At 45.8% G+C, this 22427-nt stretch overlaps 1 protein-coding gene across 1 annotated transcript; it reads right to left on the bottom strand.

The window, feature by feature from the left end:
- Positions 1–1412: 1412 nt before the first annotated feature.
- Positions 1413–19776, bottom strand: PGF (placental growth factor). Its single transcript, XM_081915914.1, has 7 exons — positions 19350–19776; positions 16283–16325; positions 13458–13654; positions 12109–12185; positions 9757–9786; positions 9530–9598; positions 1413–3534 (listed from the first exon to the last, which is right to left on the bottom strand). The coding sequence occupies exons 1-6, from the start codon at positions 19497–19499 to the stop codon at positions 9538–9540; spliced, it is 558 nt and encodes a 185-aa protein (XP_081772040.1). The 5' UTR covers positions 19500–19776; the 3' UTR covers positions 1413–3534; positions 9530–9537.
- Positions 19777–22427: the final 2651 nt, after the last annotated feature.

The raw sequence follows: 22427 nt of genomic DNA, 5'->3' as shown, positions 1-22427 counted from the left end.
CCCTGAAGAGCGCAAGATGGTGCCTGCTGGGTCCTGGGCAATGGTCAATACCAGGGGTCAACAACCTTTTTCAGCGGTGGGCCAGTCCACTGTCCCTCAGACCATGTGGTTTACTGACTATATTTTTTTGGAGGGGGGAGAAGAATGAATTCCTATGCCCCACAAATAACCCAGAGAGGCATTTTAAATAAAAGGACACATTCTACTCATGTAAAAACACACTGATTCCCTGTCCGTCCGTGGGTCGGCTTGAGAGGACTATTGGGCCAGATCTGGCCTTAAGTTGCCCACCCCTGGTCAATACATTCCAGCATTCTGTTCTCATAATGGCCAGCCAAATGTGTGTAGGAAACCCACCAGCACAGGAGCCTCTCCCCACGTTTTTATTAGGATTTTTGGGGTGGGGGATGTGTGTGATGTGGAGAAAGTGGAGAGACAGGTGTGTTTCTCCTGCTTTCAAAGTACTAGAGCCCAAGAAAGCTGAAAAATGTAAGATTCAGGGCAGACAAAAGTACATCATACACCACATGGTTAAAATGTGGAATTCACTGCAAGATGTAGCGATAACCACCAAGCTGGATGGCTTTCAAAGGGGTTTAGACAAGCTCATGGAAGTGACCTTGCTGATATTATCTGGCTGCACTATTGTGGGGCACTGAAATATTATCCAGAGCTGCAATTGTTAAGCAGAGGAAACTTCAGTATCTCTGAGAAAATGGTTTAAAACGAGAACAACACACGGAGTACTCATCCAGATGGGGAAAAGATGCCAACTGGATAAAAAAAAGAGGACATTGTCATAGATCCTTGGTTGCCATAATCCTAATCATTATATCCTCTATAAAGCCCAGCATAGATGAAGGGGCTGCTTTCAAGCTTGGAGCCATCTAGTGAGCACTTGCAAAAATATGTTTGGGTGTACTGCATTCCAGTTAAATACTTCTTGTGATAACCAGCCTGCAGTCTCAGAAGAAAAAGATACTAAAGGAAAGCAGACAAGAACTGTGTTTAAACAGAGTCTTTCAGCTACCACATCAATATAATTATCTGGTTTCTCTTGCCACAATAGGCCAACATTCCAACAGTTCTGTTGTAATTTTCACGTCTTCTCTGTTGTATAGAAAGCCTAGTAGTCAATTATATCCATTTTGCAGATGAGAAACAATTACTTGCCCCAAAATAAATGTGACAGAGCAAAGCACTTCATTCTTCCAAACTCTCACTTGACAGCCCAGCATGTTGGCTCATGCTTTCCCACCCAACGGTAAGGGATTCAGCAATAATGATGAATTGCAATGGCAGTTAATGCCTCACACATCCTCAGAAGGCAGACAGTGTTTCTTGGGAGAGTGGTTTTTCCCCCAGAAGAGATAATGGAATGAGCTGACAAAAATATTTTCAGAATCTGGAGCTGTGTTTTAACCATAACAGTATTATATTTAGAATCCATTTGGAATGTTGCTTCATTGCACTGAACAGAAAGCAGGAATCTTAAGTCCCACCACACCCCATAAAAAATAGACTCTACCACAGGATAAAGATCAAGACCATATTGCAATCAGGTTGTCATATACAAGAAACAGCAAATCCATTGTGTCATATAAATGGTCCTTCTCGTCCTGTATCCAGCAGAAGCCTGTATTGGATATTGTGAGATTTTCCAAATGCTGAGAACATTGGGGAATATTTCATTTCTTGTTTTCCCTATGAACCTCTAGCAATTGTAGATTCTTGCACAATCGCTGCATGAGGGTGCATGTCCTATCCTGATTAACAGCTACTGGTATTTCACACAGTTCTGTCTAGATTACTTTGAACATCTGTATGTCACGTCCCATGGCATTCTGGAGAACAGATGTGCTGCATGTTGAAATGCATCGTTATCCATATTTGAAACTACAAGTGGTCAATACATCTTCTACTTCTTCTGTAAAAGGATAAATAAGTCACTCTCTCATGTGGTTCTTCAAACTAATTTGTCATGCACCACCTCATTGCTTAGCCATCACTTTTACAATCTAATACTGATCTGTAACATACTCAGCCGCACCGTAGCATGTAACTGATTTATAGATGGGCAATATTATGCAACCTAAAACGACACGACACCGATATTTCTTCAAACAGTGAGAGCTAATTTAGAATGCCTATTGCTTCACAATTATTCATTCAGAGTTTGGCTATTGTTATGCAGCCAAGCTACAGTTACTTGCATTTTGCAACCCTTTCCAATAGGACTGACTGCAATGAGATACGATAGTGCTAATAAACCAGCAACAGCCCCCATTCCCAAAGGTGCCATTGGCATTGAGATGACATAGCCAGCTGTTAGATGCGACACAATTTAGCAGAGAGAGGGTGGGAAGCAGTGGCATCATCCACTCCCATACCTTGTCGCTGTCTTTTCCAACCACCACAAAACCAGCCATATCAACAAAACGCTGCATAGTTAGTTATGTTACAATACGGATGCAAATGATACACAGCAGCACAAGACAGATTTGCCAAGCACAGGATTCGGCTACAATTTTGTTGAGAAAAGTGACTATGTGCGCTTTACAGATACATGAACCTTTAGATTTGTGGGATACTCTCTCTATTGTGTATTTTCCAGCACTAGTTTTTCGATAAACCAATTACTTATGCAGTAAAATATGATATTTGCGCACTAAACCCACAGCAGCTTGAGCTCTGCATAGGCTGTCTCTCCAGTCTCATGATTCCCTTGGCTCCTCGCCTTTGTGAGTAACGTGCTGGAGGTTTCTTCAGAATAGGATCTGCTGCCTCAGAACACAATTACTCTTTCCACAGCTTCCAAGATGCTACCTGACAAAGTACTCTTCCAGCTTTAGTTCATCAAGGAAGAAGGTATTTTAGATGTATCGGGCTGACGAAGCATAGTTTCTTCTGATACGCGAGTTTTTGGCAAGATAAAGAGATCGTTTTCAATGCAACAGAATTGGTGGAAAGCAAAAAGACTTAGCCAAGGGCTGATGACACTGCTCAAACCACTTGTTTCGCTTTGCCACCTCACTGCCCAGCCAGACTGTAGCATCCAGACAATTCAGCAGGAAGCACCTGTTTCTGTTTGTGGCCAGTTTGTTCTAAGTTCATGCCTCATAATACTGTACCTGCCAGTTAGGCCAACTGCTCTTTTCTTGTACTTCCCTTCTGATTCCAATTCTGTGGATGTCAGTGTGAAATATTAGCTATATATGAAGGCAGGGAAAGAACCTAGACAAATGTGTGGCTTCTTCTCTTCACCTGGCCCCCAGTCAACCTCCTTGTATGCAGTTAGCATCTCCTGTTCACATTGGCTTGATCTGCTCCCACTGTGATGTTTCCTTGGTTCTTCCTGGTTTGCTCAGGATGGTTTGAAAGTGGTTGAACTGCTACGGGCCCCTCCAGAATTCATCAGTCAAAAATGCAATGGGCTTGTGTGTAGGGGAGTGTTGAAGAGGACAGAGTAATAAATACCGGCACTGTGGCGCTGCCATCTGCTAACAAAGCAGCCACCTTCATCAGAAATCCCACCTGGAAAGAGAGCAAGGGACAGGATGAACACCAAGAAGGTGGCTGGGTCTTGTGTTAACAGGCATGGAAAGTGGATGCAGTAATTTTCAGCAAATTAGGAACCTAACAAGGCCATGCTGTCAAATGTATTTAACAACCTTAAAATCCAAATATCCCATAAAAAGAACATTTATACTTGTATGACAAAGGACTTTTGGACTTTTTTTCTAGGATGTGACACACTTTTCACTGAATGCATTGCAGCCCAGCCCATCTATGTTTATTAAGAAAGAACTATGTTATTCAAGTAAGTATGCATCCAACTGTGGCCTTAGTTCAACTGTCTCTCTGACAATTCATAAACATTACAAATCCACTACTGCTGCCACACCTAAAAAGCATTGCATAGTAAAACTTATCATGTCTAACAATAGCTGCTTAGTTTACAGTGCTGTGAAAAAGGCGTAAGGCTAACCATGGACCCTCAAATAGAGGAATTGCTCAGTTTTGAGTTGCTTTGTTTTAAATAGCTTCTCTCTCAAGGTGACCACTCTGCTGAATAAACACAAGACTTCAGATTGGCTGCAAGGCTGCTTTGGGGTTAGTCTGTCAACAGCTCAGTGTTTTGAGAAAAGCAGTCACTTTGTGGGGCTCCAATCCGCTGCTTCATCCTCTGTTTCAGGGTCATATTAACTGCACTGTACAGGGCTGCCAATAAGGGGGCACAGATGTATCAGGTCCCATTCAAGCAGTGCTCCCAGACTCATAGCTTCTAAAAAATAAGTCAATCAGATATTTCTGAAGAAAGTTAGAGCACAAAACTTTGAGGCAGCTCTAATGCTTTGGCACTTGGCAGGTGCTACTCTTGCTAAAGGTGCCAGATCAATTTATCACTATTGCTAAGCAATCAGAGGAAGAACTGTTGACCACTCCCATCTAGGACTCAGGAGGGACCCCTCCCACAGCAGCAGATAAAGCAGGAGAAGCTGAATACATAAGAATGACCTGCTGGATTAGGCCAATAACCCAAGTAGACCAGCATATTGTTCTCACAGTGGGCAACCAGATGCCTGTGAGAAACCAGGGATAACATGAGCACAAGAGCTCATGAATGGTGCAGAACACTGGGGTATGTTTACTTAAGTACCTTCCTTGCAGGTACATTATTTCATTTACTCCCCAGGCATGTGCTGCCTTTACAAAGTAAAACACAACTGACTGGGCTTGGTGTGTTTGGCTTGCAAGTAACTCCTCTGAATTGCCATGTCCCCCATGCAACCCCTACTGATCTGTTGTCATCACTAGGCTGCTATTTAGTAATAAACAGCAACTATAAAGCAAAAATAAGAAATGAAAAATGAATCTGCAAATACAACCATGAAATAATCAAACACCTTGTAACTGCTGCAAGATAATATTCCTACTTACTGTACTTTGACATAATATTTTATCGAGGTTGGCAAAATGTGTTTTGCTGAGACTTGTGACACTGACATATTTGTTCCTTGTTGTATATCTATATCTTGCTTTTCCTTCCAGAAGTTCAAGGATTAACAATCAATCCCTCTTCCCAGGCAACTCTGAGAATTGTAGGTCTGTGAGGGGGAAAGGGGCCCCCTAACAGCTCTTGGCACCCTTAACTACAACTCCCAGGATTCTTTGGGGAAAACCAGGGCTGTTTAAAGTGCTTTAAATGTACAGGTATGGCCTGAGGGTGCATTCTGGCCTGTGATGTCTGCGTCCCAAAGGGATCTGCACATAGGTTGAAAGCCACTTTGATGAGGCCTATGTAAGTCATTGTCTAATATGTCACAATATTCCCTGCCATCTGCTGTGGTCTTATCAAACTCTTAGAAGGAAAACTGTGTGTTCTTTAAACCGCTCTCTGTTTTGATGGTTATAATATCCCCACTGAAGACGATGATCACATTGGGCTTGGCAACACCAACAGCCTCCCGGGTGGCTAAGCCCACACCCAAGTTCTTTCATGTAATAATCACATTTCTCACTAGAATCCAGCTTCCAAGTTCCCAGAACAGGCCACACATTACGTGGGATTAAGCATGTCTCCTGAGGAACCTCTTAAAAATCTGACTAGATGCCACAAAGAGAATGCCAACTGTTTTAGTTGTCCTGGTCTTGGCTGCTCGGGGGCGTTCAGCTTGTGTTTCTTGAGTAGCAGCCCCACATGACAACCTTCTCTGGAAATGGAGATCTTTGGAAAATCTCTCTGTGTAAGAGTATGCATGTCAGAGAAAAGAGATTTTATTTTTGAAAAAATGTGCAGGATTAAGGCATAAGGGTCACGTACAATGAGATTTTTAAACTTCTAACACAGACTCCCATGCTTTATTTTAAAAACAGTTTAGAATGATGCAGATAAAACAGAATTTTAATTAATAGCAATTATTAATGAATTAATCTCCTTCCTCACACGCCTCAAGACGATGTAGAAATTGCAATTAAAAACAGTTTAGGACAACATAGAAAATAGCAGCAGATAAAAAACAAAGCTAAGTAAACTCACATGGCAGAAGCCTAGGTTGCATCCACACTAAACAGTTAAAGCACATTTATACTGCTTTAACAGTCCTGGCTCTCCTACCACCCCAAATCCTGGGAGCTGTAGGTTATACCCCACAGAGCTACAATTCCTAGAACCCTTAAAAACTACAGTTTATATATATAGGGGGGAGCCATGGCCTTTATATGTGCTTTAAAGGCATAGTGTAGATGCGACCTTCACCTGGGTAACAAATAAGGTTGTGCAGAAGTGAATTCTTACCACAATCCAGTTGGGAAGGAAGGTGAGGCATAGACATGTGCTATTTTTTAAATTAAATAATCTACTTGTACTTGCTTAAGTCCTAGAGCCAGGGGAGAAACTAGGCTTTCTTTCACCCCAAAGACTTGGTTCGGCACCTCCCCCCCAAGTCCGTTTGCGTACAGTACACATGCACACCCCACTTTCATATTCAACTCCTGAGGGTTTTTTTGACGTGCCTGTTATAGCAGGGGGAGCTTCCAGAGGCTTCACTTGAACTCATTATGGCTTACTCTTGGCCTCAGTGATTCTTACTTCTGAGCAGAGCATGCCTAGGCATTGTACTAGTCACCAGGACTTACTTCTGAATTTAGTGATCCTTACTTATGAGTAAAGGTAAAGGGACACCTGACCATTAGGTCCAGTCGTGGCCGACTCTGGGGTTGCGGCGCGCATCTCACTTTATTGGCCGAGGGAGCCGGCATACAGCTTCCAGGTCATGTGGCCAGCATGACTAAGCCGCTTCTGGCGAACCAGAGCAGCGCACGGAAACACCGTTTATCTTCCCGCCAGAGTGGTACCTATTTATCTACTTGCACTTTGATGTGCTTTCGAACTGCTAGGTTGGCAGGAGCAGGGACCGAGCAACGGGAGCTCACCCCATCGCAGGGATTCGAACCGCCGACCTTCTAATCAGCAAGTCCTAGGCTCTGTGGTTTAACCCACAGCGCCACCCGTGTCCCTTACTTATGAGTAAATATGCATAAATGTTATCACTGCAAATCCTTCCCCAGTAATATAAGGAATTATCTCACTTCCCTTTCCACAGCACAAAGTTATTTATTTCTCAGTCTGGTTTCAGTTCTCAGTGTCTAATTTCCCTCTTCCCCACCCCACTGCCCAAAGCACATCTAAAGTTGATCTTTGGTTCCTGGCCCTTGTGCCTTAAACATGCACTTAAGCAAACAAAAATATTGCCACCAAATATACCTTAGTTTCTCCATCCAGACTAAGGGTTGTATCCAGCTAAGTCAAATTAAGAGTAAACCTACTGAAACTAATGGATGTGACTAATTTTAGTCCACTGATTTCTTGAGAATAGTTAGAGGAACCCTAAGGCATTTAACTGTTAAGTGCTGTTTTTATTAAGCATTAGTTTTCTGTAAAGCATTTATTTTTCTTTTTAGGCAAGAAAGATGGGAGGAGTCTAAAAGGATACAGATTTTTAGAAATAGGAGTTTCAAAGCTGGAAAAGGCAAAGCTGCACCCTCAGCTACAATCCACAGAAACACTATGTTTCTACAAGGCACAATGGAAAACCTGCCCCACTTATCTCCTCAAATCCTCCCTTTCCCTGGAGATAAGGGCTCCAATCTGCTCAAATAAACAATAGTTTCACTTTTTCCCCCTGAAAGGTTAAAGTTTACTTTCTGGATAACAAAAGGCAAACCAGCTATTCAAGGCCTTGGTATTTGCTATTTTCGATCTCAAGTCCTTAAATGGGAAGGTTTTTATGGTGAGCTTTAAAAAGAAACACAGCAAGTTAAATGCATTTTAATTAGGGGTGCGACCTTTGATGGATGATTGAATGTCATCTGTCAGCGAAAGTTTTAGTCGCGAATTAAAATTTTTCTGCTGGCCTGACCAATTGGTGAGGTTGGCAAGGAGGAAAATCTTTGGGTCAGGGGAATCTTGAGGGGCCCATCACTGCAAAGCCCACAGTAATGCATCCTCAACTCCCCTCATTGCTGCAAATTTGGTTGAAGGTGGTGGGTTGGAGGCTACTCAAGTCCTATTGAAATCAAGGGGGCAAATTAAACTTCGTTGATTTCAATGGGATTTAAGGGCAATTTATCTTTAGCTACATCGGGGACTTTTCCTTTTGGGTTATGGGGTGTTTCAAGATGGCGGTTTACCACAGGCTCAGTGCTGCTCATGCATATAAGGTTTTTGCAGTGTCCACCCTTAAAAATGCTGTCCCATCCCCCCCTTTTTTTAATCTGGATTTATGCATTCTGAAAGAGGTTTTTTTTAAAAAAATTATCAGATTTTCTGCAGAAATTGCAAATCCATATGAAATGGGAAAATAATACAGGACAGCATTCTGAAGAGGACAACATTGTGTGGACACTGTGCAAAACCTGTGTGCATCTGCAGCTTCAAGTTCTAATAACTTGTCATGTGAAATTGCCCAGATTACTGTTTGGTTCCAACAGTATGCTCACACATGCAAAGTCTGCTTCCAACAATGAGTAAAATAGCTCCAACAATCAGTTTGCCTGTAAAGAGAAAGAGAGCCAGTGTGGTGTTAAGGGTTAAGAGTGTTGCAACTATGACCTGGAAGACCGAATTCCCACTGAGCACTGAAGCTCACTGGGGGACCTTGGGCCAGACACTGTCTCTCAGCCTAACCTGCCTCACAGGCTTGTTGTGAAGGTGAAATTGGGAGCCGGAGAACCATGTGCAGCTCCTTGAAGCAAAAGGTGGTATATAAAATGAAACAAATGCACCTCAGAAACATTTATGATAGTAGGAACAATAGAGGTTGTGATTCTGTGGCCCTAGAACCTGAGAGTTCCATCACCAAAAACAACCCACAGCCAGGGAGATTATTACACTGGCAAACATGCAGTGAAAACTATATATATATTGATCTGTACAGATATTTAGAATACTGGTATGTTTTTAGTTTATTGATGGTGTCTATTTATTATTTTGTCTGGGACGCAGGTGGCGCTGTGGGTTAAAGCCTCAGCGCCTAGGACTTGCCAATCCAAAGGTCGGCGGTTCGAATCCCTGCGGCGGGGTGCGCTCCCGCTGCTCGGTCCCAGCACCTGCCAACCTAGCAGTTCGAAAGCACCTCCGGGTGCAAGTAGATAAATAGGGACCGCTTACCAGCGGGAAGGTAAACGGCGTTTCCGTGTGCGGCTCTGGCTCGCCAGAGCAGCGATGTCACGCTGGCCACGTGACCCGGAAGTGTCTCCGGACAGCGCTGGCTTCTGGCCTCTTAAGTGAGATGGGCGCACAACCCCAGAGTCTGTCAAGACTGGCCCATACGGGCAGGGGTACCTTTACCTTTACCTTTTATTTATTATTTTAATGTTTTAATTGTGTTTACTAATAATCTAACTTCGCATTATCCATGCCAGTAAACAGGAGCCCAAAAGCAGGCACTTCTGGTAGCAAACATCTACAGCTAAACCATAACTTGAAGAATTATTCTTCCCCCCATTCCCTGGTATTGACACTCACCTAGAGGATCAATCTTTGGGTCTCTGCTTTGCCCTCTTCCTCTTGCTGCGTCCCTTGGGTCTCCTCCTCCTTTAGGAGGGAAGAAGGAAGGAAACAGAAGAGATGGTGGGAAATGAGACACCAATAATAATAACTTTATTATTTATACCCCGCCCATCTGGGTCGCCCCAACCCCTCTCCACTATGGAGAGTAACCAACGTCCAGAAACCTTGCTAATTCTACTTACCTCCCTGACTTCACAGCATCCCGCCGAGGCCTAGGGAGAAGAGAGTTAGACTGTCACGTTCAGAGTATGGGGCTGCAACATTCATAGATATTAAGAGATCCAATGTGATGGGAATAGCAAAAAAAAAAAAAACACACACAGATGGGCTTGCCCCCTAATTGTGATGATTTCCTCTTTATAAGGAATAGAGTCATTCAGAGCTTCTAGACTCATGTTCTGCTACCTGGCATGGTTCATAGTCGCCAAGGATCCCAACCCCACCTCACACACACCCCACTGTCTATCACTTAACCAGGCCCCATGTTTTGGCTCACACAAGGCCCAGTCTCCCTTCTTAGACCACCAAACGCAGGTGAGATCCCGTTAACAGTCTCATAAGCAACATTATTCAGTCGCACCCACTGAAATGGTCTGTTGGGACAGAATTTCAAATATGTTGTTGGATGTTGAGGGGGAGAATGGTAGGTAGAAATAAAGGAGAGCATCAAGTGGCTTTCAGTCTCTCTACAAAGATCCCTTCAGGAAGCAGGCACTGCAGGCAAAAATGCACCCTCCCTTACAGCACATGTTGTACACCAACAGGATTAGTCGAGGCTAAGAGGAGTTAGGAATGTTCTCAGCATCATTGCACATCAGCACCCCCACGTTGCCAGTCTGAGACCACCTATTTGGGGCATTTCAGAGGCCAGTGTATTCAGAGGCAATACACTGATTAAGCTAGGGAATAATTATCTTGGAAAGGTAGTTTTTGTTTTGTCTCTGCTTGTGAGAGCAAGGACACTAGCTGGAAGTGAAGGGTTGTATGATGCTGTGTGTATTCGTGCTGCAAGCAACAGGGGCTGTTTCTTTGTTCCTTTTGGTAAAATGAGGTTCCTATAAAGGCCCCAAAGGCCACAAATGGACAGCTGAGTTGGAACAGCTGCTACTTCTGTCACATTTTGTCACTTGGTTGGGTTGCTGGCTCATTAAGCATCAGGCATGTAGGGCACCCCCAGGGCTGTGTATCTGCTGCAATTTCACTGGTGTCTAGAAAGCATGTAGAATATGACACTGAATGTTGAACTTGGCTTCATAAGAATTTTAGCTTCCTTTCTGTATTTTTTTTAAAGTTTCTAGTCCTTATGACTGTGAAGATATGGTTGAAAGAATATGACCAATGTCTGCTGAATTCTTCATGATTGGGGGTGACCTCGACTGTTCCTGCTCCTCCCAGTGACAAGTAAAACCATAATTAAATTGTGCAAAATGCAAACATTTGTGAAAAAAAGTATGAGCAATGATACACAATGGCACTGACCACAGGATCCAGCTTTTTCTGACACAGACTGTAAATTGTTGGGAACAACATTTCATTACTATGCTTTTTAACACAGATAACATACGGATTGTCAGGATTCCCCCCCCCCCAATTGTGTGCTGGCTAGGACAGCCATGCCTTTAGTCTGGTCAGCTTAAGGCACGGCAGACCTGAGGAGATTCAGTTACTCCACCAGCCTTGCCTTTATGTAGCCAACAAATCCAAAAAAATTCTAGTCAATCAGAATGAGAATTGTGCGTGGAGTTCCTGTAGCACAGCAAATGGTGGAAGAACAACTGTTTCCTGCTGAGGAGGGCTTGGTGTCAACAATCTAACCCCTGGGGGAAAGCTGGAATTTGATCTAAATGTGCAGAAGGAATGCTCCAAGCCTGAGGTGTCAAGGAACATGCTGAAAGCGACTGTCCTGCTTCTTCATTTTGGGGCTGGCAGGAGGTGTAGTGGACTTAACTGCAGAGAATACAGTTCCCTCGCACTGCCCCCACCGGCCCAAATACATCCCATTGTGGCTCACCATGACAAGAATTGAGAACACCTGCCCCAGTTAAGCTCAGGTTACATTAACAGGCTGCCTGAGGCACCACCAGTCCAAGCCCCCTCACCTTTTAAAAAATATTTCTGCTGGCTCCCTTGGCTACTGTTTTTTGAAGGCTAAAATTAGAGGGAGTCAAATAGAGGGGCTTGTGGATTTCATTAAAGGGTCTCCCTACCGGGCCTACCCCACATCATTCCCTCTCCTTCCAGGGATTACTTGACTCCTGTGAAGCACTGGATACCCAGGACAGCCAGTGTGGCGTAATGGTTAGCGTGCTGGACCAGGACCTGGGAGACCAAGGTTCAAATCCCCGCTCAGCCAAGAAGCTCATGGGGTGACCTTGGGCCAGTCACCATCTCTTAGCCTAACCTACCTCACAGGGCTGTTGTGAAGGTGAAATGGGGAGGAGAACCATGTACACCACTTTGAGCTCCTTAAAAGAAAAGGTGGTATATAAATGTAATTTTTGAAAACAGAAAAATACCATCATGAAGACACATACCTGCATACACATTTCCTATGCTCCACAAAGGACAGCTCCACATAGGGCGCTTGTTCTTCTGAATTCACCTTCAGGAGCTGTAAGGGTGAAACCTATGTAACTCTCAGAGCATTTGGGACTTAAGAGAATGGGCAAGTAAGAGGCGGCATGACAGAAATTTATATAATTATGCCCAGCATGGAGAAAGTGCATAGAGAAAGGATGTCCACTAGAAGTTGTGGACACCCAACAAAGAGAAATGTTGGAAGATTCAGGGCAGAACAAAGAAAGTACTTCTTCACACAGCATATAGTTAAACTATGGAACTCACTGCCACAGGAAGCAGTGACGGGCCGCCATCTTGGATGGATTTAAAAGAGGATTGGACAAATCCATGGAGGAGAGGGGCTATTGATGACTACCAACTATGATGGCTATGTTCTACCTTCACTGTCAGAGGCATCGTGTCTCCGAATACCAGTTGCTAGAAATCACAGGAATGCACTGAGCTTCAGTTTCCCAGCTTGCACAGAAGATGTAAAGCAAAGAAGTGCTGACCACTATGGGGAAGGGCTGTAGCTCAGCGGTAAAAACACCAGCTTTTAATGCAGAAGTCTCCAGGTTCAATCCCCAGCATGTCCAGGTAGAACTGGGAGAGCGCCCTGTCTGAAATCCTGGGGAGCTGCTGCCAGTCAAAGTAGACCTGTGTTTCCCAAATTTGGGTCTCTAGCTGTTTTGGGGCTACAATTCCTACCAGTGTGGTGTAGTGGTTAAGAGCAGTAGCCTCATAATCTGGCGAACCGGGTTCGCGTCTCCGCTCCTCCACATGCAGCTGCTGGGTGACCTTGGGCCAGTCACACTTCTCTGAAGTCTCTCAGCCCCACTCACCTCCCAGAGTGTTTGTTGTGGGGGAGGAAGGGAAAGGAGAATGTTAGCCGCTTTGAGACTCCTTCGGGTAGTGACAAAGCGGGATATCAAATCCAAACTCTTCTTCTTCTACCACTGGTCCTGCTAGCTAGGGATGATGGGAGTTGCAGTCCAAAAACAGGTGGAGACCCAAGTTTGGGAAACATTGGTATAGACCAGGGTAGTCAACCTTTTTATACCTATCACCCACTAACACATCTTTCTTGCATTACCGCCCACCAGTGCTCGATGGAAGGAGGATTCAGTTTGTGCCGTAGAACCCCCTACCGCCCACCTAGAATCCTGAAACGTCCACTAGTGGGCGGTAGGGACCAGGTTGACAACCCGTGGTGTAGACAATAATGAGGTAGATGGGCCAATGGCCTGACTTGGTATAAGGCCACTTTCTATATTCCATGGAGAGACAGCTCGGAACCAAGCACCACAAAGCCCAACCTCTTTACCTGCATGGTGACGTTGGCTACCTCCGTTGGGACGCACTGGAGCCTCTCGTCTCCGCAGCACCCGCTGCAACGCTGCAAGAAGACGCAGGAAGGGCTGAACACATGCTCTACTTCACTGGGGTACTCGGATACCACATCAACGAGCTTCTCCAAGGGCTGGCAGGAGCTGCGGTTCCAAACGTCATGAAAGGAGACAACTGAAGAAGATACAAAAGATTTGGGGCAACAGGCTTAGAGCATGGACAACGGAGACACGGCTGCTTCAGGTAACTGGTGGGCAGCAAGGATGTAGGAAGGTGCCTTGTATCAGATTCATCCGCCTTTGCCAACCTGGTTCTCCCCAGTTGTTTTGGACTACAACTCCCATCAGCCCCAGTCGCCATTGGCTGTGCTATCTGGGGCTGATAGGCAACATAGTCCACAACATCTGGAGGGCACCAGGTTGGTGAAGGCTACAAGGCCCCATCTGTAAGGTAAAGGTAAAGGGACCCCTGACCATTAGGTCCAGTCGTGGCCAACTCTGGGGTTACGGCGCTCATCTTACTTTATTGGCCGAGGGAGCCGGTGTGCAGCTTCCGGGTCATGTGGCCAGCATGACTAAGCCGCTTCTGGTGAAGCAGAGCAGCACACGGAAACGCCGTTTACCTTCCCGCGAGAGCAGTACCTATTTATCTACTTGCACTCTGACGTGCTTTCGAACTGCTAGGTTGGCAGGAGCAGGGATCGAGCAACGGGAGCTCACCCCGTCACGGGGATTCAAACCGCCGACCTGATCAGCAAGTCCTAGGCTCTGTGGTTTAACCCACAGCGCCACTCATGTCCCACCTGTACTAACCATTAAAAACAGTATTGTGCTGCTTTAAATAGCTAGGGCTTCCCCCCCACAATCCTGGGAACTGTGGCTTGTTAGGAGTGCGGAAGGTTGTTAGGAGAAGGAGAACCCCATTCCCCTCACAGGCCGACAATTCCCAGAGTCCCCTGGGAAGAGGGTTTGCCAGTTAAGCTACTCTGGGAATTGTAGCTGTGTGAGGGGAACAGGGGTCTCCTAACTGCTCCTTTACCACTATTTCCAGAGTAAGGCAGACTGCAGGGCAAGGACACCCCATGTTGTCCAAACCATCTGTAACTTAAAGGCCAGCGCAAGCCTTTCGAAAAGCATCTTTCCTAAGAGTGTTATTAATCCCACTGGCAGAAACTTCTAGATTCAGCGGTTTTGCAGAAAACATCTCAGTTTCTCAGCCAGAACTTTGACATCTCCTTGCCAGGAAAATGGTGTGTTTGGAAGTCACAGGGAAGTCTGATTTATCCAGCAGAGTCTCCGACTTAAGTAAGTGCTGATTATAACACCATTTCATGCGCTTGGCGGAAGCTTCCAGCCTCCCATCCTTTCTTTCAATAAGCGAGACTGGAAATGCTTGGCTGTAGATCAGAAGGAAGTCAGAACATCACAGGCCTTTAATTTCAACTATAATATGGTCACATGGGGAAAGGACATAAATCCAGAACCGCAATCTTACCCATCTCCTTCACAATATATCACAGATGTTGAAAACTGTGTGAAACTGTTGTAAGATTGGGAGAGGGGTAAATGCAACCCAAAAAGTCTCCACATGTTCTTTAATGGCGTGTGGCAAAGTTGCAAGGCACATCTTCTGTGAGGAAAACTGTAAGTAAATGGCTCAGGAAGGCGAGGAGATGGTTGAATAATAATACCCTGTCCAGACAAAGGGCAGGGGGAGCTAGTTGCCTCTGTCTGGCTGCAATATTTGAGTGAGACACAGACAAAGAGGGAGACAGCTGAAATCTCGGCTCTACAAGCTGCTCAGATCTGACTGGAGCAGTGAGAGTGGATGTTTTCGTGCTGTGTGCCTCCACCTAGGCTCAACCTGTATATGCGAAAATAAACTCCTATGTTGCAAAGCACCATAAGCCTCCAGTGACTACCTTCCGATGAAAACCAAACCTAGGCAAGCACTGCACCTCTGCAATTTCTCTGTGCTCAGAGAGGTGGGGAGAGTGTTAGATTACCACCACCACCACCGCTGCTGATGCTAGTAATACTACTGTATTTACTTATATAGCCTCATCGGTATGCACGAGGAGCACAAAAGGTCAAGGTCCCTGCCCCAAGGGGCTCACAATCTAAAATTCGACACAAGTGAAAAGACAGAGGAAGGGAAGACAGGGGGAATCAGGGAAAGAATGTGTAATTATTCAGTTTGCATATGCTTAGGCTTCATTATAGGCTAAAGGCCAAATTAGATGTGCCATTAAATGTGTCTTTGCTTTTAATGCATAGGCATAAAAAATGCTAATAATTATCATGATGGAGGAGACTTAACCCTTTCATCTCCTACTGCAGTCCTGAGGAAAATCTCTCTTTCTCCTCTGAAAGTTGTCGTTGCATCGGGCGGAAATCCTGCACTGAGCCCAACAGAGGATTTCCTTCCAGTGCAAATGCCAGCTTCAGAGGGTGGAGTTTCCTAAGCAGAGGGAATGGTTAATCTCCCACCCAGCCCACCTGCTGTGATCCCAATAATTATCAGCTCTCTCCCATTCCCCAGCAGCTTCTATTTGCATTTTTTATTTAAAAAAAATCTGCACATTAAATACAAAGACACATTTAATATCATGGCTAATTTGGCTATTAGAAGTCTCACTGATAGCATGCAGAAAATTTGTTTCATCTCTGAACCAATGAATAACTGCCTGGTGTGCCAAAACAAAGACAATGACATAATAGAGCCTTCAAGTCTCTTCCATTCACATGTGTCTTCTTGGAGGCCCTTTTGACATCATAAAAGAGGGACAAGCTTCACACTCACCTGCCGCTTCAGTGGTGCTGTTCTGAAGAAGCACATCTTGCCTCTAGGGAGAGAAAGGGGAGAGGAAAGTAATTTTTCCCAGGCATTCCCAACACTAGCAATCACTAGCAATTCAGCGTGGATCATTTCTGTAACGCACAGAAGACAGTGGGATGATTCTCATGTGCTGAAACTTGTTTAAAGGCCGCATTTTATTTTCTAAAATGAAATCAATTAATTAAGATGTTGCAAGGGAGGTTTTTGGGCAAAAGGCACATTGTCCACATGCTGCAGTCCAGGACTCAAGAGTACAGAAAATTCCTTCCTTCCTCCTTTGGTAACTGTGCAATCTTGTACTCTTTGATAAGCGAGCAGTGCATGGTAGCCTTGGTTAATGTATGTGTCACCTGTTATATTTATTATGATTTCTACAGCACTGGGTATTACAAAGCAACAGGAAGTCAGGTCCCTGCCCTGAGGAATTTACAATCCAGAGTTTGACACAGCAGGGGCAACAGAATGATGGGAAGAAGTAGCCCCACCAATGTAACTGGTTCAACTCAGAAGCTCCCAACCGCTTATCAGCTGGGATCAGTTCTATATGCTTGAATCCAGAGTATACCAGAGCCCAAAATATTTATTCAGCAAATTACTGGATTTAAATAACACCTTTCTTCCTATCCTGGCTATGAAAATGGTTCACAATACAAATATATTGTCGCTTCAGTGTTAAAATCAGCTGCACAGTCTTTACTTTGCCTCCCTCACCAATGTATTGTAAAATCAGACCCAGACATGGAAGATGTAAAATAATCAAGAAGGGAATAAATATATTGCTGTTTTTTTCATCCTTGTATTTTTTAAAGCTGATTTGATTTGCCTGTATTTTTATCATTCTTTATATTTTCGTTTTATCCTGAGAATTTCTTTACAGAGGTGGTGTAGAAATTTTAGTAAAGAACTATTTCTGCTAGGTTGGCCAGTGAAATGGATGTGTCCTGAATTATTTCATGAATAATTTGTTCAACTAACTTTGCCTGGTTCCAACCCAATAACAGTATGCCTCTAAGCATGCGCAAAGTGCTTTTCCTACACCAATCAACTTGCATGTATATAAGATTAGAGAGACAAGCTGCAAGTGAGAGAATGTGACTTCAAGCCAAGCATTAGTCAGCTCCTCTCATTTCAAAATGAAGTCCTTTTCCAATCTGCTATGATTAATCTACTGATGATGTCATGTCTCTTACAAGCCCCTTGGGTCACTGAGTTACAGAAGTGCTCTCCTTGTTCAGTGGGTCTACTCTGAGTTTGGCTACCACTGGATATCACCCAGAAACCGCAATTCTATTTCAAGCCAGTAGATATCAGTCTAGCAGTGCACAACTTCCCTCTCCAGAAAATTTAACGTTTTTACTACAAAGGGTGAGGCAAGTAAATATTTGAGGTGGTCAGATAAATGGAATCATAGACTTGGAAGGGACCTCAAGGCTCATGTAGTCCAACAATTTGCACTAAAGAAGAGTCTTGGGTCAGAAATTATTGACGTTTGCTCCTCTCAAGAGTCTAGTGCCCACCTGGGCATGCTCAAGGTCAGCATCCCGGGGGAAGTGGACAGATTCTTTCCAGGTCTTCTGCTCTTGACGGCAATCCATCTTAATCAAGGGGCTTTTCTGCTTGTTTGTGCCAGAATATAGGGACTGCTTGGCATTGGGGCAATCCAGTGGTCCAGGAGGCAGGTAGGAAGCCTACTCAACCTGCATTCCATTCCAGTTAAGAACTTCAGAAAGCCCTTAAGGTGCTTTCAGCCTGGGTGCCCTTGACTTCCATGAGCGTATCTGCACGGCTTGGTGCCAGTCTTCTGAAATGTCTATCTGGGTGTAGCAACTTGACACAGGAGAGATAAGCAATATACCATGGTGGGTGCAGTATCCTTGCAAGGACACGCAGATCCTCAGAAATGGCTTTGACAATGCTTCACAAGACATGCACACTTTAATGCTCTGTGCTAATCTGGTTCTAGACTCACCCACTCACTGACAGAACTCTGGGGGATTGTTGCTGTTTTCAGGTGGGATTCAAACACATACCAGCAAATTCGGGTTGTGCAATTAATAGTTGATTGTGAGCCATGCACAAGAAATCCACTTCCCCAAATGATTGGGGAAATGAACTAGAAAGTGTGCAATAATCTAACCTCCCCACAAACAAATCAGAAGTAATGTTCATTAAATAGCCAACGTAATCTAGTCTCCCTGCAAACAAATAAAGACAAATGCTCAATAAACAGGCTGACTGAAAACACCTTCAGTTTCACACAAAAGAAAGGGTAGGAAAGGATGAGAAAGAGTATCTTGGCTGCAAGAACAGGATAATTAAAATGTGTTTTTTTAAAACACATACCGGTAGCGTTTCCCCCTAACTGAAGCCACACACTTAGGCAATTTACCGGGTCAATCAATCATTCCTGAATCTGGGCTATGCTTTCTGCCCCACCAGATCAAGGATTCCTCTAAGCCTGGTAGCCCCCCCCCCCCACCTCAGTGCCAAGGTGCTTCCTGGGACCCCAGGAGACGGTAGCAGTGCCTATGAGCATCTGCAGAGTGCCTTCTTTCCCCACACTACTAAATAATTATGACACACCTGAGATTTGGAGATTTTAAAAACTTCCAGATCATAAGAGATCTTTCCTCCGTAGAGTACTTCCAGTTTTAAAATAAAGATCTAAACAGCGTGAAGTGTAAATTTCAAGAGTGTAAACTTGTGCCTGGGTTCACGTCTTTTTTCCACCGACGCTCAAGCTCTGCACCTCGTGGGGCGCGCCGAGTTCAGCCACTGAACAACCACAGTCGTTTTCCACGTACCTGGGATCGGGACAAGGCTTCCGGAACAGAGGGCGTGCTAATTCCAGGGTTGCAGCCCGGTTCCTCGCATTTTAAGTCACGGGACGGCACGAACAGTAATCGGCTGCCGCCCCAAACCCACTCTGACACCCCTCTGCCAGCCCCTCTGGGGATGAGGAGGGAAGGGGCAGCCCCACCCCAGCCTCACCTGCCAGGGGCCAGGACAGAGGGGCTTCTGCGGAGCTCACCTGCGCGCCCACAACCCGCAGGGCGAGAGCCACCAGCAAGCCCCCGAAGAGCTGCATCGCGGGCGCCGGCTCCCTCCGCTTCTCTCTCGCGCCGGTCTCAAGTTCCGATTCGGAGCGGGAAGCGATGCCGCCTCGATTCCTACTGCACATTGGTCAGCATAGCCGGCGGCGGGGCGGCGAGCCGCCGCGTCGCGCCTGCAGGATCCCTGGCTGGCTGAGCGCGTGTGGTTCCTTCCCAGAGGAGCCTGGCGGGCGCCAGCAGGGCAAGCGCTCTTTTCCCCGGGCGCCAAGTGGAGCTGGAGAGGGAACGAACAGCAGAGGGACCGGCTCCCGGGCGACTCCGCTCCGCCGCGGGCTGCTCTGGGGAGCGAGGCTCTCTCGGCTGCACCTCCTGCTGCCCCGGGGCCACGTGAAGCGGGCGGCTGGCCGGCTCCTCCCCGCCCCCTCGGGCGCCCGCCCCCGCTCCCTGCATCCCCGCGGACCCCGGGAGGGCGCTTCCGGGCGCAGGCTTTGCGGGCAGGGCTGCCGGGTGGGCCAGCGTGGAGCGGGAAGGCCCTGCGTGACCTCCGACGGGAAGGCCCTTCTGCACCTCCCAGCGCGCAGGGTCGTCGAGGGCACCTCGAGGAGCGAGCGCGGGCCCCTGGCGGCGACAAGCGGTGCCCATCCGCCGCCCGAGCGACGGGAGGGTCTCTGGACGCAGCTAGGCACGTCTGCTGCTCTTGCCTGACCTTTTCGCCTTACAGCCCCGACGTCGTGCAAAAGTGACAGGCGGGGAAGGAGGTCGTGGAGTTGGGGGGGGGGGAGTTCACGCGTTATCTTGGATCGTTTATGTTTATGGGGCAGGAAGATGCTGCCAGCCATGACGCACATGCACCCAGCTTTGTGTATGGGTGCAGTGCCCAGGCTATCTTACGTCCTAGTCAAAGCTAATTACTTGCACCCAGTCCCAGCCACCCCAACTTCTAACTTCAGTTTTCATAAACAGACAAAATTCTTCAAAATATTAAAGGTATCAGAAATGTATAACAAAAATCTGTATGAAATTGGACACACCCCCCCAAGGTCAGTCTTGATGCAGTTGAGGGTCACTTTACACTTTGGGAAGCGGCCTGACCTTATTATAAATGGAAATCTCACTATTGTGGTCACATGCTAGGAAGCTGCAGCTATTTGGGGCTTCCAGTGTGTGGACAAGCAGCTAAAACCTCAATAACGTTTTTATAGAGCTCTCACCCAAACCAACAAGACTGTCTGGTGCCAGGGGTTGGATTATCCAATTAGCCCCCATAAGAGGGTGTTCAAACAAATGCATTCAGATTGCAGTCACACATATTACATCCACTTTGGCCATGAGTTCAGTAATATGTCTTAGACCAGTGAGAGATGTTCAGTGAACACAAATAATCCTTTGCCCTGGGTCTTTTGTGGTGAGCCCTGGGTCTCTTGCCCTCCCTCCCTCCCTTTTAAACTTTGTTCAAGTTTTTGAAACTTTGAAACTTTTACAACTTCAAACTTTATTTAAAGTTTCCTGGGCGTCTATACCTATAAATCAGCACGTTTTATGCCATTCTATGTAAAGAACTGTGCTCCAGTCCTTTAAGTACCTGGCAACTACAGACCAACAGCCCATCTAGTCCAGTATTCTGTTCGCACAGCAACTGACCAAGAAGCCTACACAGGGGCAGACTTTGGTCTTTCAAATTTCAGCAGTGCCCTGTGAGAGGCCAAAATTCTGTACCACCCACTTTCTGTTCTGCTCAATTCACTATGTCATCGTTACGACACTCTACAGCGCTCCCTAGGTCCAGCAGTGAGGTAGCATGAGGGGACCACAGGGGTGGTTGCCCCAGGCCCAAAATTGCTAAGGGGTGCAAAATTTCAACCCCCGGTGCTGCTCTTCTGTTGCTGGGCTCCACTGGAAACAGCTTCTCCATTTAAACCAGGAAGTGACCTCTCCAGACAATAGAACGATGATTCTTCCGGTGCGGCGGAACTGGTTGCACTACCATAAATCCGCCTCCAGCCTGCAAGCTGGATTTGAGCGTAGCTGCATTCTGCCCCACCTGTGATTCCCGGCAATTGGTATTCAGAGGCACAAGGCCTCTGCCAGTGCAGGTAGAGCATAGCCATTGTGGCAGGTAGCCGCTTGTAGCCTCGTCCTTCATGAAGTTGGTGGCCCTCATTGCCTCCAATGGGAGTGTATGCACCACATGAGGAAGTGCTTTTCTTTTACACATGTCTCCCTACCCTCCATTCAGTCAAGCAAGAGCCCAAGGGCACATTGCAGCCAGGCAGAAACACTCAGGGGGCTGAGGACCAGATGGCCACATTTGGACCCTGGGGTTGAGGTTCCCAATCCCTGCCTTAGGATGTACTCTGCTACCGTACGTAGTAGAAGCACTGCCATTCAGAGTTTAAGATATACCATATTGGAAAACAGATTGTAGAAAGGAACCTGTCTCAGTGCCTGATGATTGACTGAATGGAACCGTATAAGTGGGTTCAGTCTATAATTTTTACAACTCTCTACAATGTCCATTTAATCTCTCTTACTTTTCTCTCTCTCGCTCCGTGGCGCCTCTCTCTTTTTCTTTTGCTACACACCATTAAGATTAAGAAATAAAACTCTCAGAAGTCAGCATGAACCTCAAGTTTGCTGACCTTGGATGTATGCCTTGAAACGGAATTCGTTTCGAACATATTCATCACGGCTAGTTATAATCTCTATTACAGAAGTTGTACAAGGGCCAAATCAGGATTAGGGTTTTATTGTTGCTGTCTGCTGTGCAAACACAGATGTAGGTGTTGTCTTGGCTCAAAAGTATTTTTCTTTTCCTTCAAAAAACATTGTTTGCTACTTATCACAGTATATAATTCAGTTGTGGCTTGGAATTTCACAATCCTGTGGTCATAGCATTAAATTCCACAAATTTCATGTGTGTATGTGAGTTGTGTGTTTAAAACATTTAAGTTTCCGCCTGAGGGTGAGTAAGTTGGATGCTAACAGTCTTGTTCCCTCCTCAAGAGCAGCTAGAAGAAACCTTGGCTTGTAAAGGAGATTCAGCTAGTTCAAACATG

This window comes from Podarcis melisellensis (assembly GCF_964234715.1).
Source record: "Podarcis melisellensis genome assembly, chromosome: 1".
In the NCBI taxonomy this organism is placed as follows: domain Eukaryota; kingdom Metazoa; phylum Chordata; class Lepidosauria; order Squamata; family Lacertidae; genus Podarcis; species Podarcis melisellensis.
This window is presented reverse-complemented; position numbering and strand designations above follow the sequence as displayed.